The 18704-nt window shown below is 27.4% G+C and overlaps 1 protein-coding gene across 1 annotated transcript in view; it reads right to left on the reverse strand.

Moving 5' to 3' along the window:
* LOC118066221 (glutamate receptor ionotropic, kainate 2) overlaps window positions 1-16571 on the reverse strand; it is a 66038-nt gene extending 49467 nt beyond the window's left edge. The window contains exons 1-2 of the mRNA XM_035082093.1: window positions 16235-16571; window positions 10888-11259 (exon numbers count right to left, since the gene is read on the reverse strand). Coding sequence (XP_034937984.1) covers window positions 10888-10960 — 73 coding nt within the window. The 5' untranslated portion in view covers window positions 10961-11259; window positions 16235-16571. The remainder of the gene's footprint in view (window positions 1-10887; window positions 11260-16234) is intronic.
* Window positions 16572-18704: the final 2133 nt, after the last annotated feature.

An 18704-nucleotide genomic window follows, 5' to 3' on the forward strand; every position in this document is an offset into this window, starting at 1 on the left:
TATATTATTATTCCTCGAATCTTAAGGTGTCACTATATTTCACGAAATCTCAATCCAATCTTGGGAAAGGGGTCTTGTTTTATTAAGCTTGCAAGCACGTTCAATTACTTACTGACTCAAGCGTAAGGATCCATTTTAAATACAATACTAGTCTTCGAATGAACACTTTAATAATTCGTAACATACGTGATTAAGGTTGACGTACAAATGAATTTCAGAGAATCAGCAAATAACTCGATTTTGAAGTATTTTCGATGAATAGTTTTCAAGTATCGAACGTTTATTAGTTTTTTTCTATCAAAAACTCTTCAGATTTTGTCCGGGAATTCTTTTAAATTGGAAATTAAATTTTAAAATGTTCAAATAAAATAAGATACATATTAAAATATTATTAAGTAGATTTGAAAATTGTCGATGCAATATTGCAATTTAATTTAAATTCAGTCTTCACTTAGATGCACAGCATTAATGTTTTTCATATTTTTATATGTGGAACGATTTCCCAGCAGCTGAATTTGACAATTTAAAGTTATTTGCTTCAATTGCGACAATTGTTATGATAGCAAAATACCATAGCAGTGGAGGTACTAACACATAATAGCGTCATGAAACGCTTGTGTTTGAATATTACTGTCAAAAGTAAATATCTTGTTCCACGATTCAAAAGTAGTTTATCGATTAAATAAAATAGCTAATTCAACTAAAACTTTTATATGTATTTTAGAAATAATTGATATTTTCTTTTAGCTTATTATACTTTTGATAACAACAGAAACATAAACCTATGAGATTTGAAGAACTTCATCCCAACATCAATTTATCATTCTCTGTATCATTTACTGTCATCGTTACACTCTCTACTTTACAGACAACGATAATGGACACATGTTCAGACTAACGAAATCATAACTATCGACTTTTCCGTAATCTGAAGCTTTCCTTAAACTTCCTTAGCAGAGTGTATGGATGTCAGTTATTACAACTTCCATTGAACAATTTTGTCAAATGTTTTAACATTGTTAGAAGATAATTTTAGAAACTTCCAAAGAGTTGCTGAATTGTTCTGTATGTTTTAAAAATTATTTACAAGTAAATAAACAAAGTACTTCTTAAGAAATCCGATTATTTACTCAAGTTTTTAGTAGTATTTTTTTTCCTTCCACAACACCTATTACAAATCAATGAAGAGAAGGTTTGAAGAGAACATTTTCTAATAGCGTGATATTCACAGCTCAACGCACTAATTATTTAATCAAACCTCTTACATAGTTCGAGGAGGATTTAATTAAGTCAAAAGTTCACAACTTTGTTTCTTGACTGACTTCGGATTCAACAAATTAATCTTGGTTTACCTTATCATGACTACCTATGCTACTGTATATGCACATCAGACTCTACACATGACCTGTTAACATAATGTCTCTTGCAGAGTTTACTAATGTTAATTGAGTCTCAAAGTATTGGCACAACACTGTTCCCACTTGTGCACTAACTCTATCTGAATATTAAAGATGGAAGAAGACCTCTTCTACATGAACATAATCAAGTACAACCTCATGACATTCTTGTCAATGATACTCATCTGTTTAGTTATTTACAAATAAAATAAATTCCGGAATTAATTGATTCGTTATTCGATTAATTTTTCAACAAAGAGAATTCATTGGAATTATTTCATCCAATTGTTTCAAAGTTGAAACAAAAAACTAATTTGATATCAATAAATTTATTGAGTAATCATACCAGTGATATTTTGAGAGCATCCGATTTAGATAAATATTTCAAATCAAAATATTTATTGAACTGCATACATTGCTAGTAATTAAATTCCTGTGAAATTAAGTTTTATCTATTGGAAAACTGTCTATTGGTATTCTTGCTAATTATATTAGAAGAGGTGTATTCATTAAAATGAAATAATGAATCCTATTTATTGACATTAGTATCATTGTATTCATACTCTCTTAAAACTGGGATCATAAAATGATAATAATAGTATTAGAGTCAAATTAGCAAAACTATTTTACAGCTTAAAAAATTATACATAAATGTAATTTATAGATTTAATGTAAGTGATTTTTTACAAGGCTAAATATGTAGCAAGAATAATAAATCAAAATATCTAAATTATCGCAGGAAATATTAATATAGATACCAGTTAAGTTACTTGACATTAACCTATTCAGTTGGAAGAACTTGACACGTGGTAGAATTACTATAGAAATCTTTCACATGAATTGTGTAGATATCCTAAGTTCCGTTTTTCATTTTGTTTGGCGGCAATCCAATGGCCTTTCTCCAACATTGACGTTACTTCCTTGAAATGTAGCTTGATCTCTCAGACTATGTCTAGTATAGTACATGACACAGAAACTGCTCCAAAATACACTATCAATTGCTTTGCATAAGAGGATTTCGGAAATTGTCAACTAATGAAATTTTAATTAACGCAAACTCGTAAGTATATCATAGTGGTTATAGATAGGAGGTGATTTCATGTATAAAGTGTGAATGGATTTTTTTTTCAGCAGTTTCATGTACTTCACAACTTCTGCACGTTCGAAAAGATCCAAGTTAAGTGTCGTTAGCTTGCTTCTCTGGAATAAGGTTTACGAGCCATTTCACACGTTGATGATGTGCATAACGACCACATTGTTCGCATCAAATAATTCAACGACTATCGTTCTTAACGTGCAAAACTTGGTTACTTTTTCAAGTAAACTTACGCCTTCATTTTTACAAACAGAAAAATCTCTATAAAAATGATATATTTTTATGATAGTATAGTTTTTACACAATATATTCTTCGAATCAATCTGATTGTTTATGCACTTAAAAATTTATGACTTGTGATACATAAAATAAAATCTTGCAAGATTTTATAATTTATTTATTTTTCTATGTTTATTGGGAATTTTTGAATTGGTTACGATCGTTTCAAATAACTCCGGATGTTTCTTATCCATCGTCCTTTCAGCTTTTTATTACACCAACATTTTATATTTTTGTAAACGACTAAAAACTTTAGAACGTTGAGAAGATCGTTAGGGTAGAAAAATCGTTCTCATATCTTCAATGTTCTGTTCTTTTTTATTCTTTTTTCAAACAACGTTATTCATTTTAGAGATGTCTACTGACAAGTGAAATTAGGTATGAAAAAAACACCAAATTATTCTCATTTCGAAGTGAGTAAATTTATTATAAAAATAATACAGGATTTTATTGATTAGCTTGAAGGGAAATGAAGAAGAAATTTAGGATGTAAACACAGTCAAGTTGTCTTTAGTATGAATAATTGTTATTCTACTTGATTCTGTTCCGTATGTTCAGTATGAAAATATTTTGCATTGCAATTAAAAAAATATGGATGAATTCTAAGGATGTCGTTATTATAATTGTTCTCTATGTGCGACTATTAAATTCTAACGACCCTAGAATTCATACAATTTTCTTACAAAAAAAATTACGTTAATTATTATAATAAAGAAATCATTGATCAAAAGAATTGTGCAATAAGTCGTACAAGTGCAGCTAATTATACTCCTTGTTAAGATAAACTAGTTCAATTAATTTTCAGAAAGGTAAAAAAATCACAGAACCAATAAAACATCGCTAAATTTCTTCGTCCCGGAAACACTACAAATTCAATTAATAAAAAAGCATTTATATTTTAGTATTACAATTTTGAGGAAAATTGTTCTTCGGGGTAAATCGAAAGTTAGATTTTTACCAAATAAAAGAACAATGATTGGAGTATGTAACACTGCAATCCGATGGAATTGCACAGTTTTATGACTAACTTTTTTAAAAGATATCAATAAAACACTTTCAATTGTTCAGACGAATCGTTAATATTCGAAGTTGATATAAATTCACCAATTATTTCTCCTAAAAATGATTAAATTTATTTGCATACATTATTTGATGCAGGTAAATGCATTTCATCAATATTTGAAAATTATTAGCACTATAAATTTGAAAAATATTTATTTTATTAATAATTAAAGTCAATATATTATTAATTATTTCTCAATTGAATTTTAGAAAAATATTCAATTTATTTAAATAAGAGATAAATTATTTTCAAGTGTATAGTTATCAATGTGAAGAGGGTTAACATATATATACAAATGCATGAGCTAATTTTTGCTGTCGTTGCAACCTCATCCGATCATTGAAATTAACATACTAATGAAATTCATAAGGACTTTGAAGGCCAAAAATTTTTTAGCAGAAGCTGTATAAGTTGTACATCAATAATTTGACTGAATATTTATAAGTGCATATTTTTGATGATTTGTATCTGACATATTATTACATTTATTTCTAACCGATCTCTCAAAATTAAATAGCTAATCCAATCATCTTTCATAATCAAATTACCAACCGAATCTATTCATATTAGTTTATTCGAAACTTTTTGACTAAATTTCATTTTATTTATGAGTATATTCAAGCATTTCCTTTAATTAAAAGTATAATAATACCAAAAACTTTGCTCGTTACATTTGTAAATTTCGTCATTATGGTATGATTCACAGTTAACAAATGTGAATGGTGTAATTACGTTAATATTTAATTACTTCTCATGAACTTTATTGTTTCGAAATTCATTTTGTATCTATAAAATCGTTCTACATGACCTAAAAAATTTTCAAGTGGAATAAATAGATGAATAAACCAACGTAACCTAAATTTCTTAAATTAAATTTTTAATGTCTTTTTTATCTAAACAATAGTTTAAGTTTATCTTGACCTTTTTACAATGACTTAATTCTCTTTCAGTTCCAATCCACAATTACGAAAATTTTTATCTGTAATAACTGCAAATTCTGAATCAGATTCATTTATGTCCCATCGGTAACCGCCTGGAGACATTGACTTTTCATGAGCTCATTTTGATTTATTGGATTGCCCTGAAAGCTCTAAATTTGATTGAGATTATAATAACAGTATTATTAATATAATTATCTATCAATATTAATTTATATTAATGACCTTGTTTACAATACTATAATTTCGAGATAATTTGGTATAAAAGTTTTATTGATTTAGTATTATCAAATAATTGCTTCAAGTTTGAATATTTATTTATTTTTAATTTATTCAATATTCAATATTTACCAATATGTTATTCAGAAAATGAAATATTTTTGTATAAAAATCTGACGATTTTCACGCCTCGATTTTTATCAGACTATGAATATAAGGTGACACTGTAGATATTTTCCAGATTTTTCGGACCTTAGAGATGGCAAGCGAGAATCAAATTGCATTGCAGCTGACACAAAAAAATCAAGACAAGATAACATTTGAATTTAATAAAGTAACTGTGGACATAACCTGTCTGGCAAAATATTCTGCATTTTTTGACAATGGAAAACAATTCATGCAGATTTATTTGATAGTTTTTATTGTTCATCTCTGTTAAGCATATATACGTATGTATTGATGTTTTATTTTCCACAGAGAATAAACTCAGACAAAATATATTATGAGAGACTACAAAAAGTTGTTTTAATAATCGTTGTATGGTTTTTTCTTTTAATTGTTGGATTGAAACAAAAATGATAAAAAATTGTTATAAACCATATGAAAAACATCTCTATTATAAACGAGTCGATAACAAAACATTGAAATCGGATTATTCTGTTTACATACTTGATTAATAAAACATTCCTCAATATTTAAAAATAATCAGTTGAGTGTATTTATATGGATAAAGAATAGTTTTATAATTTTATTAATCCTCTTATAGGAATATTCATATTTGAAGAAGACACTAATTAAATAAATATCAAATCTCCAACATATAATATTCCTTTGAACGATATAAATATTTTGACAGCAATTAACCGATAGAAAGCATCAATTGGTGATGCATACAGTCAACTCCTTCCTGTGACGTTTAATTTTAAGCCTGATTATATTCAAGTAAAATACATGAAAGATAACAAATTAAATTTGTTGGACAAATAATGAAACACCTAGAGTTTATTTTTTACCAAAAATAATAAAAATATGTTGTTGCTTTTTCATTAATAAATGAAAGATAACCACTTTCATAAACAAGTAGAAAATTAAATTCATATGCTTTTCGTTGGATTAAAAGTTCCTAACGGCTGTGCTTTCCTAGCAAGGTTTAATCTTGACATGTCTAGATATTTTTTATAAAAATACAGCATGATATACTAGATATAGCCAGAAATGATGCTGGGTTCGACAGGCTGATCTCATCGCCGAAATGACTTCCGATTCCACACCCCGCCCGACAATATCAGCCTGTTAACCCTGCTCCCGACGAAGACTATACTTACACATACATTCTTGCTTTCTATGTGAATCCTGGTCTGTGCTATAAACGGAATATTTGCAAGAATTTGCAATTCTATCACGGATATGTAATTTATTATTATTCTTTTCTCAATTCAACAATACTCTTAACTGTCTTATTTTTCTTTTATCACAGCCATAGACGAAAACATTTATTTCTTTAATTTACAGTAAAACCAAAATTATTTTATTATTCTTAAAAAGATTTCGATGAAAGGAAGCTTGTTGTCTTGAATAATTCCCTTGGTAACAAATGTTTTGTTCTGACTTGTGACGAAACAAGAAAACTAAGTTATGCTCATCACTGATAATATATAAATCTTATCATCCAGGCTAAAAATTGAGTCACATGATACCTAACTTATATACATAAAGACTAACTTAAGCGCTTAATGTTTACTCTGTTCACAATCTAGTTTCCAGTTGAATATCACTGAAACTGTAATAATACTACACTCATACTTGTTATCCAAAGTCATAGCATGGTTATTATAAGTGGAAAGAGGATCCAACTTTGACTAAGGTTGATCTCAAGCCAACAGAGTATACTCTACAGACAATAGGTAAACTAGTCTCTCTCTGGACAATAAGCGCACAGAATGAACAGTACTTCTTGACATAAAAGTCGTTTTTGAATAAGTAGAAATGGAAAGGGAAGGAATGTTCTTGGATCTTACATATTTTTCATTTCACAAAAATTTTTTTTCTTCTCTCATCATAAAGTTCGTTGTTTTTGAACTTGAACAATCCCTTTTTGTTTGTAGGAAAAGAAATGATATCATTTTACATAATGATTTTCCATAAATTTCGTTTAAATTCATGACGCCTCGTTGATTTATATTGACGTCGGGAGATTAATTAGGTTTTTTATGGTGGAATTTGAATTCAATGTCACGAGGTTTATGAATCGTTAGACATAGTGAGGAGAATAAGCAATTGCATTTGATTTCAAGTAGGGAGGATTTGTAATTTCCGTAAAAGATAAAACACAAAATTGATTGAGGTAGATCTTTATCATGTTATGCATCTGTATTATTGTGCTTTTTCCTGAGTAAAATGGTTGTTTTTGATTTATTCCTACAATTTAGTGATTGACATTTGTGAAGAAAAACTTTTGATCATGTCAAAGAAATAAGTATGATTGAAATAGCACAACTTATTTACTTTTCACACCCACTCTTGATTTATCATAGAAAATTTTTCTTTGTGATACTTTATTCTACTTTTTATTTTGATTAAATAAATTTTTAATTGAAGTTCTTAAACTCTTAAATACTTATATAAACTTTTTCCATCCAAGAAAAATACTTATCAGTATATTAAATTTACTTTACTTAGTATTCAGATAAAAAATCTTATTCTGGCATTTATTAAAATTTTCCTATTGACACTTTGTCATCAACTTGTTATTTACATTTACTTCAGAAAAGTTTTATTATTAATAAATGTTATTTCAAAAATATTAGATTAAATATTCTTGTAAAAAACATTCATTCATCAACAAATATTTTGATAGATGTATTGAAGAAAAATATCAACAATAAATGATATATTACTTTTCTATACATATTTAATGTCTAGTTCAATAAGTTGAAATTGAAAAATTATTCGATTCTATATCATTTCTTCAGAACTTTTATTCTAATACGATACTCGAAATATGAAAATTCTTCGCTGAATTCTATTGTACTTTACCAGCAGCATTCTTCGAAACAAACTCTTGGATAGGTGCTGGAGCATGAAGCATGCATATAGACAACGCATTCCTAAAATATCTGCCTTCATTAATGAAGCTCGTCTAACGTGAATTTCCTTTATAAAAGCAATCCCTCATATGGAGGTTTACATCGTTACACTCATTAACTCTACTAAAGTGCTAATTGTATTTTATGAATAAAAGTTGTTAGAAATAAGTTACTACTGTAGTAATTGACACAATAATATTAACTTAGTGTGATTATTTACTTCATTAGAGATTATATTTTGGTACAATAATAAGGATAAGGATAGCTATCATCATACTTGATCTGCTCGCATACGTTGGTTCATTCACGCTGGTATAAACACACTTGATGGGGAGAAACAGAAAACTTTATGTGTTTAGTTTGGTGGAAAAATGTAAAAGATGAATACTTCCTACCTAAAAGTCCGTTTCGATAAAGTTTTTCGTGTAGGTATTCATAGCAAAGATGTACTTGAGTAAATGTTTTCAATTTGTACTTTGTTTAGTAGTGAAATTAAAAATTGTTTCCGAAATAGTTTCGAGCTTTTGTGCATTGAAAAATTTATTTTATTTAATATATACATTTTTATTAGATAAAATATTTTTTTTGCAATCATTTTATCGATTTAAAAACTATATTTTCTCAAAAATCACGCCCATCATGATTTAATGGACACACTATTGGTAATGACCGACTGAAATGAAAGAAGTGTTCGTACTTCTTTTTTCAAAAAAAAGAAAGGAATCATAATTCACAGTCGTAGCGTTTAACTTTAAAACTTTTTATCGGATATTTATTTAAATAAAATATTCGTACTTTTCGTAGAATACGTAATGAACTTGCATAAAATAACGAAAACTATTTCCTGCTACATGAAAGTACTATTATCATTTTTTATCATTTTTTTTTTTCGTAAGAAATATTCGGATGACTTTATTCACAAATTGACCCATCTTCAATCAGGTTCATATAAATTATAACCACTTTATCTGGCATCTTTATGTGACAATGAATACTCGTTGGAATAAGATATAAATCTATTCCTGCTCACAAATAGTGCTAAGAAAAAAACTTATAAAAATTTACAGCTTTATAAAACATCTTATCTTTTTTATAGACTGGCCTCTGAGTTTTTATCTAAAGAACTGTAGTTAACTATTTACGATAGTTGTTTTCTTTATAAACTTCGATAGTCATTAATTCTATTTTTCATATTATTATTCCACAAAATACATATCATTTAAAAAAAAAATTATTGACAATTTTTTGTTGACAAGATTGACAAAAAAAACGATTTAGTTGTCGTTAAAAATATAGAAAAAAATTAAAAACTATAACATTCATCAAACATCTATCATATTAAATCATGAAAAATTTATGATAATCAGCATATCAGATGAATTTTTTGATTGATTGAACCATTTTTAAGTCATACTTATATCTATCTAATGATCAAAAAAATCCATCAACGAATCTTACTCCAGCCAACATTTATTTTGCTTATAATCTCACGTCAGTTATCTGGATGGGTATACTTTTATTTTAACTTTACAAACAACCTAAATTCTGATAAATTACTTTCTCAGTATTCATTTTCATAAAATTCAATTCCAATTGATTTATTGTTATTTATCAAAAGTTATAATGATTTAGAAAGATTATGTATTTAAAAAGAATCCAAGAAAAACATTAGAGGTTTTAATTATTTGTGTTTTTTTTACAGAAGAATCAATAGGAAAGTCATTGTTTTCGATTTCATTCTTTTAAACCAAATCCTCAAGTATTCGTTTCTGTTTTCTACATTACTAAACTTCTGAATCTTCTTGAGGATTATTCTGCAAAGGAGTTCCACGACTTCTATTCCAAGTTTGAATACTAAACTTAGACTGCTCTACATTCCCAACATCATCTTGTTTTGTTCGAAAGTTTTCATCATAAGACAACGTAATGTAAAGAGTACAATTCGACAAAGAAAGCCGGTGATACTTCTGCCATTCAAAAAGTATAAGCTTTATAAATATCAAGCCTTTGTGCCAAAAAAAATGACTCGTGTTAATTACTTTATAATGTCAAGCTCAAAACTTTAGTCAACTCTACTTGAATTCTCTTCTAAGGTGCTGAGATTTATTAAACACGAAATAATAGAAGACCATTTAACAGGTGGCCTCTATATGAACATGTAAGAGCTTTGCAAATATAATCTTAGAAGATAATTCAAAAAATGAAGTACAATTATTTAAGTGAAATAGTCTGCGAGAATTTAGATTAATCATTCTCAGAAGGTTTGACTTTCTCTGTTTGTTTGTTCTTTCTAAAAGCCCTTCTCTGAAAGCACTCGTTGATAGAAAAGCGAAAATTTTGCACGCTTATCACATGAAATATAGAACAGAACCTAATGGAGCGAAACTTGCAATTTTTCTCCGAAAAGGAAGTAAGTACTGGGGATTCTGAAAAAAACTTATTTTTATGTATCTTTCTGTTTTACCAGAATAAAAAGTATGTAGACCGCAAAATTTTTTTTTCCACAAATATATATTTGTTACATCAATATATCATATCATTTATTCATTTTATTATTAAATATTAAAGTAATAATTACGTTAAACAATAATTATTACGTTATTGATTTTTCCTTGCATTTTCGATTATTTATAATTGAGAAATATAAAAAATATATTTCTCAATTATGATTAATATTTAAAACGGAATATTACTTGTTGAAAGTAAACTTATACAGTATATAATGATGGAATAGATATGATACGTTAATTATACATTACTCATGTGATAATTAGTTATAATAAATCATTTTGTAATTTTTTTTACTTACCAATTCTAATGACTGGAGGTAATGACATGGCTGTAGTAACAAGAATAACAATAAAAACAAATATCAGTGCCATTATGATACGCAGATATGTCTGCTTATTTTCACTTCACCTCACACTTAACGTGATCGCGCACGCATATCTATTGCATAGCTCGCGTGTCCCGACCACTTTGTTTACAATTACACCAGTTATTACTTTTATTTGAACAAAAAAAAATTAAATTTATGTATTCATTAAATTTTCGTCATCTAAAGTTATATGTAGGCTATTAATCATTTGATAGCGATGTACACATAATGCTTTTCTCCGTATTTTTCAAGTGCTCATCAATCAGCTGCGATCCCACCTCCTTGCTATATATTGCACCTATGCTGCAACAAAAAAAATTTTTCTGATAGATATACGTATACAAGAACAGTTTGGTTATAGGTACGAGATTTTATAGCAAGTGTAAAATATAATATAAGTTACAACTAACTTTATTTATAAATACTGCAAGTATGATTAAGTTTTAAACAAGTCTTATTTGCATGTAGTTATTCAAATAAGTTATTTCAATATTTAAGTAACAAACAGGGTTAAAGGAATATTTTTTCATAACTTTGAAGAGAAAATAAATAAAACATCGACTTAAATATTAACAACAGTTCTTTAAGTTTTTTTTGAAATTAAAAATAAAGCTTACATTGTTTTTCTTTTCAAGCTTGAAAATTTAATAACTGTGAGAATAAAAATAAGTATATTTTCAAAGATAAAATTCTACTATGTTTAAAATATGACTTTTGTCAAAAGGTTGGTTTTAACAGTAATATTTTATGAATAAGAATTTTCAAATTTTAATAATGTTTTACTATCTAAATGTTTTTTGTATTCATTAAGTTGAATAGTCAATTAAGATTAATTACTCATTATTTTTAGACAAAAGTGCATTTGATATTCTCATTAATTTTAACAAGAGTTTTAAAAATATTACTTCCCCATTTTTTTGAGTCAGCTAATAATAAAATTATATCTGACAAACGGCTGTTACTAAATAAATGATCAAATTCTCCCTAAAGAATTTTTTAACATTAAGACTCTTTTTGTATCGATTGACATTGACAAATATTTTATAAAAAATTGAAGGTAACTAACCGCAATTAACTCGAAAAAATATGTCCGGCCGTTCGAACCTACACTTCTATACAAAAGACATTCCCGAACATGACTTTTATTTTTTACTCATTTTTGATAAAACTGCAAAAAAGCTCTGCAGATGACATCTCGATCAATAATAGAGAGATGACACTCCCCTCTTGGTAAGTTATTCTCAATTCTACGTATGTTCTTTTATTCTTTCAAGCGCAGACACATTTGTTATTAACGTTACAGGAGAATATAAAATTAATAAAAATAATTGTAATTAACGAATGTATTGTAAATGAAAGATAAAATTATCTTTAAGACATTCATGAATAAAAATCTATATTACTTTATAACAATATGTATTGTTTGATAAAATAAAAAAAAATAAAATTCAATATACCAGCAAAAAAATTTTTAATCGAGAAAATCTTTGTGTAGGATTTAAAAAAAAAATTTTTTTTTAGAATAAAAAAACAAAGGATATATTTTACTGTAGTGTTATATCAACAGTTAATAGTATGTAGGTATATCTGTATTCACGAATTCTATATACGTCCTACAAAAATTTTGCAGCAATGTAGAAGTAGAAATTTTTTGATTATTCTGTAAACAGTGATGAATCTGACTATTGATTATCTATCTGTATATATTTAATTGTTGTTCTCAAATCAAACGCAGCAGCTGATAATAGTCTGTCTATACGGAGAGAATTTTTTCACTCGTCGAAAGTAAAAAAAATGAGAAGTACACGATTCGAAGTTGAGAAGTACAAATGTGTGTATGCAGAAGTAAATTATACTTACAGTAACTCGAAATTCGCTTCTGTATACACACATTTTACCTCTAAACGTAAAAAAAGAACTATACCAGCTAATTAATAAAACTTTATCATCCGTTTAATGAAAATATTTTTGAAATTATACTTTATAACAAACGAAATTTTTCACATCGATAATTATTTGAAAAGTAGAGTCGTTCATTATCTAATAATATTACCTTATATTATCAATGTAAATCGTAGTATTTCACTTCGATACACTTGGTATTTTAATACGACACCTATTTGATTGGCACTGTAGAGACTTTTAAACACTTTCAGGTGCATTGAATGTGATAATACAATATTTAAAAAATCGGTGACGTTATTTTAAAATACTTGAAGTGCATTTAAATGAAAAATTTTTCAATTTAAAATTGTCAATGATATTAAAATAAATAAAATACTATTTATTATTCAATATTCAAAAATAATATTTTTAAAAATAAGTTGTATTTATTGATAAAGCAATTTTTTTTGATAAAAATTATACCAGCAATTAAAAAATAAAAGGAAATTTATAGTTTCAAACTATAGGTTGAGTGTATTTGAGAATATATTTTTTAATTTATAAAGTTCAAATTTTCAACACATTTTTTTTATTTACATGAGCTCAACTACATTTAACCTAGAATAGTAAACTCTATGTACAAGTTAAAGTGAAGCCCGTTTTCGTGGTGACATGAGTACAGACCGTACTTGAAAGAGAACTCCTAAAGATGAACGAGAAAACAAACAGAACTAGCAGCAAAGTTGCCTGTTCTTCAAATTAGGTTAGGACAAATCCCTTCGGCGTAATAGTAATGGCAAGAGCGTGAACAACATATCAACATCACTGCATTTATAAACGCTGAACACATTTGCAATTGATTTTACTGTGTAAAAAATTAACTATTTTCTAGAAAGCAACCTTAATATATTAAGCTCTTGAGACTACACAAATTCACTGATTAACAATAGAAGAACATAAAGTTGTATTTATAAAAGTAATCAAGAATTTTTATAGACATGTTATCACTTGATCAACTTGCGAGAATTTATTTAATTAACAAACAAATTTTTTTTATACTCATTAATCTTGATGTAAGCTATTGTGTTTTTTCATTGAAAAAATTTTTCAATCTTGAATATTCTTAATTCAATAACGATTAAACTTTAAATTCTCTAGATATTTTTATGATAAATCTTTTATTGAAAACAAATATTCTTTGAATTTTCAGTAAATTTTCTACATTTTTAATATTTCTCCAATAGAATTACCACTGAATAAATTTATCCCAACCTGAAGAGAATAAATATTGACAGAATTTCTTAAACTTACATCTGTATTTTCTGAAATATTCTTAAAGAGGTGCTATAACGACTGATTTATACACAAGGGAAACAAACTTTAATAAATCGGACTGAATGGATCCCCCACAGAATCTGATCACAAAAGAAAGACAGTGGAATTTGTCATTAATAAAGATACAGTTGTTTCGTGTGATCATTGAATCATGATAATATTCACAATAATAATATTACTTGTACAAGTGGAACATTATGTACTACGAAACAATAAAATTCGATTTCATCAATTACCTTTATTTACTTTACACTGACATTAAAGTAAATCAATATGCATGCATCTACATCGTTATATTGGGCTCACATCAACTAATTATTGAATGACGATTGATTAATGAATCGCTGGTTTAAATAGAAGTGTCGTACTTGCATACATGATAATCAATATGTCGTTGGTCAGTATTAATATATTACAAGTAAATTCACACCTAGACTGAATATTATTTGATACAGTAATGTTCTTGTTTAAAATGAATTGAGAAATTGATGCACCCGATCGATATTAACTGGCTCAATTGGATTCAAATTGGGTGGACGTGATATATGCTTTAACCACACATTGGTTAATACATTTACTAACAGAACGGATTAAAATGTCTGTTGGATATATCGACGGTAAGTTCCGAAAATTGTCTGATGATTGTTCATTTGAGAAACTGCTGTTTACTAGATGGAAAATGTGTTGAGCTGCACAATTGATGATGCTTGTTTGTACTATATCAGACTACCGTTCATAATGATACTTCAATGAAGAGCATTTTATGCTATAAATAGTAAAGTCTTCGTTAGAGGTATTTTAGTTCTAATTATTATTTTTTTCTTTTCATTTAACTTTGAAGTTGTTTCTATTTCTCGTGTATTCATTAGTATCGCATAAATTATAAATCTAGCCTTTGTTCAAATCTTTTTCCATTTACTTCAACTAATAACAATATGAACAGATTCATAAATTAATTGATGATTACTGGTGCAGACCCAATTAATAAATAATTAAATTTTATTAAATGCTTGACTTATAATATGTATTTTTCAATACAGAATTCAATGAGAGCATATAATTAGAGAATGAATTGAATATAAGAAGTCTTAGAAGCATTAAATAAAGTTTTAATAATTTGTTTATTTTTATAAAATAAAATAAATGTGATTTTTATATCAACCAATCCAATATAATAGCAAAAATAAATATTAATCTTCAGGTATTATTATGCAATATGGTTTTAATTAAATAGCCATCTATCTGAAATCTCGAAGCTTCTTTATCAATATTGTTTCCTGTCACTCAATAAGCTACCTGGATCTTTTACTCTATCACTTCTTTTTATAATAAATTGATATTTAAATACAAAACTAAAAAAATAATAATACAATAATTTCGTTAGTAATAAACCGAAGGCTTGAAAAAAATCTCAGGTATTAGTGAGTTCAAATTAAAAGTTCAATAATTATTTTATCCCCTATTATTCACATTAAAAATCGTACATAATAATACAAATATAATAAAATATACTAAAAGAATATTAATGGACTTTATAAGTTAAAGAAATCCAAAACTTGTGTATTTATCAAGTTTATCTTAATTATAAATTTTAATCATTGACGAAGAAACTTCATTTTGATTAATTTTCTCTTGAGATAATCATAGCATAAATATTTCTTTACTTCAATTAAAAAATTCAATTATTTGCTGCATCAGACTTCTCATTAACGATAATATTACTGGAGATTGTTTAAACCATAAGACAACCCACAAGCTATTGTAAACCCTGGACTAAAAAATTGTAAGCTAATTACGTTGAAATGTAAAATAGGATAATTAAAATGTGATATGGAACTGGGTTACCACAGTATTATTAAACCATTTTCATAATTTATATTCAATAATAAGCAAAGAATATTGACATAAAAAAGTGAAGAGAAATATATTTGTTAATGATGGAATTTTTTTTTTAATTAAAACCTCTTACTAAGTAATAAGACATTGAAGTTATTCAAGAACCTCTAATAATGATAACCATACCACTATTATCGAGAGTTACTGTAATAACTTTTCTTACCCATTCAACTAAAGCTTCGAGTGGTTCTCTGTTAGCGAACATCAGAAACGTTTGAATTTTTAAGCATTTCACACTTGCACAGTAAATAATAAGATGGTTATGAATTGATATTTTAACAAACTGTTGATTTTCTCGTCATTTAGAGTTATGTTCCATTTTTCTTCAATTATTATTTTAAACCACAAGTCTACTACTTCATATATAAACTCCACCTTTTACATTTATTAACTTGACATATTTAAAAAAAACCTTTGATGTTTTAAAACCAAACAACGTGGACATTTTTGAAGCATAAAAAAAACTCAAGTATGCATTTTGTAGATTTGTAGTAGATAAGAATTTTTTTTTTGTTGATGCACTCACAATAATAGTCATAAATGATGTTAATTAACAAATACATTCATTAACGCAACAATTGTTTTTATCGTAAATTTCTAATTAACTATGCTTGTTCTATTTATCGAACTCGTTTCAATTCGTAAAATAAAATACACTACAGTAATTTTGTTTACACTAATAGATTTAATTACAAATTCTGCACGTAATTTCCTTGTCACAATTCCATTCATTAATGATTATGGAGTTAGTAGGAATTTATATGTGAAAAATACAAAATTTCTTTCTAGGATAACAAAACATTTCTGTCCTTTTTATGTCATTACACTTTATTATTTTTCTACATAATAAATTTTCCAACTCATCACTATAAAAAAAAATGTCAATAATGGGTTTGTCAATTTTTTACTAATTAAAACAATCCAATTGCAATTGAATTATATGGCAATTCACAGTTTTTAGTGTTTAATGATGATTTGTTTCCATCAGCTAAAGATTAATAACAAGCACATAATTACTGAAATTCATACACGACGATACTTTCCTATTTTTTGAGCGCGCAGTCCGATTATCGCGAAAGACGCGCGGGCACTAGCTCGCAGAACTTACGAATACCGAAACCAAGCAGTGGACTTGCTCAGGGGTTGCTTGCAGGGGTGGGACCACTACCACCCTTACGGGTGCGCGCGCGCATTTGTGCCCTGGGAAGTTCCCTTTAAACATTGTGAAAAAGATGCGTCATACATTCATCAGATCTCTTTATTTAGGTTAGTAGATGATAACTGATGATGTTTGCGAAGGAAAAATCATCTGAAACAAAATATGTGGGTAAATTTCACGAACTAAAAAAAAATTGTCACTTTTAATCAATCATGGGCTATATAACATTATAATAAAAAAGACAAATCATTACAACTTCCCAGAAAAGTAAATGCTTCATTAATTTCATTGTTTAAAAAATTCCAGTCTTTTTATTTGCAATAAAAGAGTCTTTCAAATGAAAATAAAATGTCCAAAGGAGGCAATCAATTTTTAAGGTATTTTTTTATAAGTAACATTAGTGATTCTTAATTAAAAAAGAATTACTTTTTTTTTGAGCTACCAGTTCAATGTCCTTTGCTTCTTCTATCATTTCTCTGACGTAAACTATCATTCTCACATTAAATATAATTAATATTCAGCATTGATGAAATTGTCTCCTGGAAAATAAACGTTTCTTTAAATCCAAATTATATAAGGCCAGTGCCATCAATTTCATATTAATATCAGCATAGACATTTTGCGAATGGCAAATTCATCCCTCTTATTCTCCATGAATTTATGCATTTATGGATAGAAAATTGACTTGTGTAAAGCTGCATAGAATGTACTTACACATACAGTAATGCTCTTCTAAAGTTCTCTCTTGGTTAAAATCAGAAAATATCATTTTGTAATATTTTTAATATAAAATTCATATGTACAAAAGAAAATTGAGACTGAACTCTATTAATGTTGGATAAATTTTGCATTAATCAAAGCCAGCAAATAACAAAAAATATTCGTCTACATTATAAAACTCTATAAACATCATTCGTATATCGATGAGTATTTGGTTTCAAGGGAAATAAAAGAATGCAGTTTAATATGATATTATGAAAAATAAAAAAAAATATTTGAGAGGATTAGTAATATTTCAATAAATTAAATATACAGATAAGTAATCGAGTAGTACTTTACTCGTTAAAGATATCCTTCGTAGACAAAAGCTATTTCGAAGGATGATCAACCCAACACCCGGTAGTCTTCTCAAGGTCGTTATCATCCCACTGCCATACTCCGATCCTAGCAGGATCATTTCAGACGTAGCCGCAATTAATTTTAACGGCTCTAGACTAGCACACTATCTTCCTCATGTTCTCTCAACGGATATGCTAGTCAAGAGATTTCTACAAGAGCTGGTGAGGAAGCAAAATGACGGCACTTTCGCGCATGCCATATACTTGTTCATGCAACTGTTCTTATTTTTACATATGCAGTAGCATAAAAAATTTAATTATCATCTTTTTACTGTAACAGATAAGTGAAAGCCATTAGAATGAAAATTTATTGATATCGGAAATGATAAAAAGATGAAAATATGTTGAAGCTTAAA

The sequence above is a fragment of the Chelonus insularis genome, unplaced genomic scaffold (assembly GCF_013357705.1).
Source record: "Chelonus insularis isolate UGA/USDA-ARS -01 unplaced genomic scaffold, ASM1335770v1 contig_121_pilon, whole genome shotgun sequence".
In the NCBI taxonomy this organism is placed as follows: domain Eukaryota; kingdom Metazoa; phylum Arthropoda; class Insecta; order Hymenoptera; family Braconidae; genus Chelonus; species Chelonus insularis.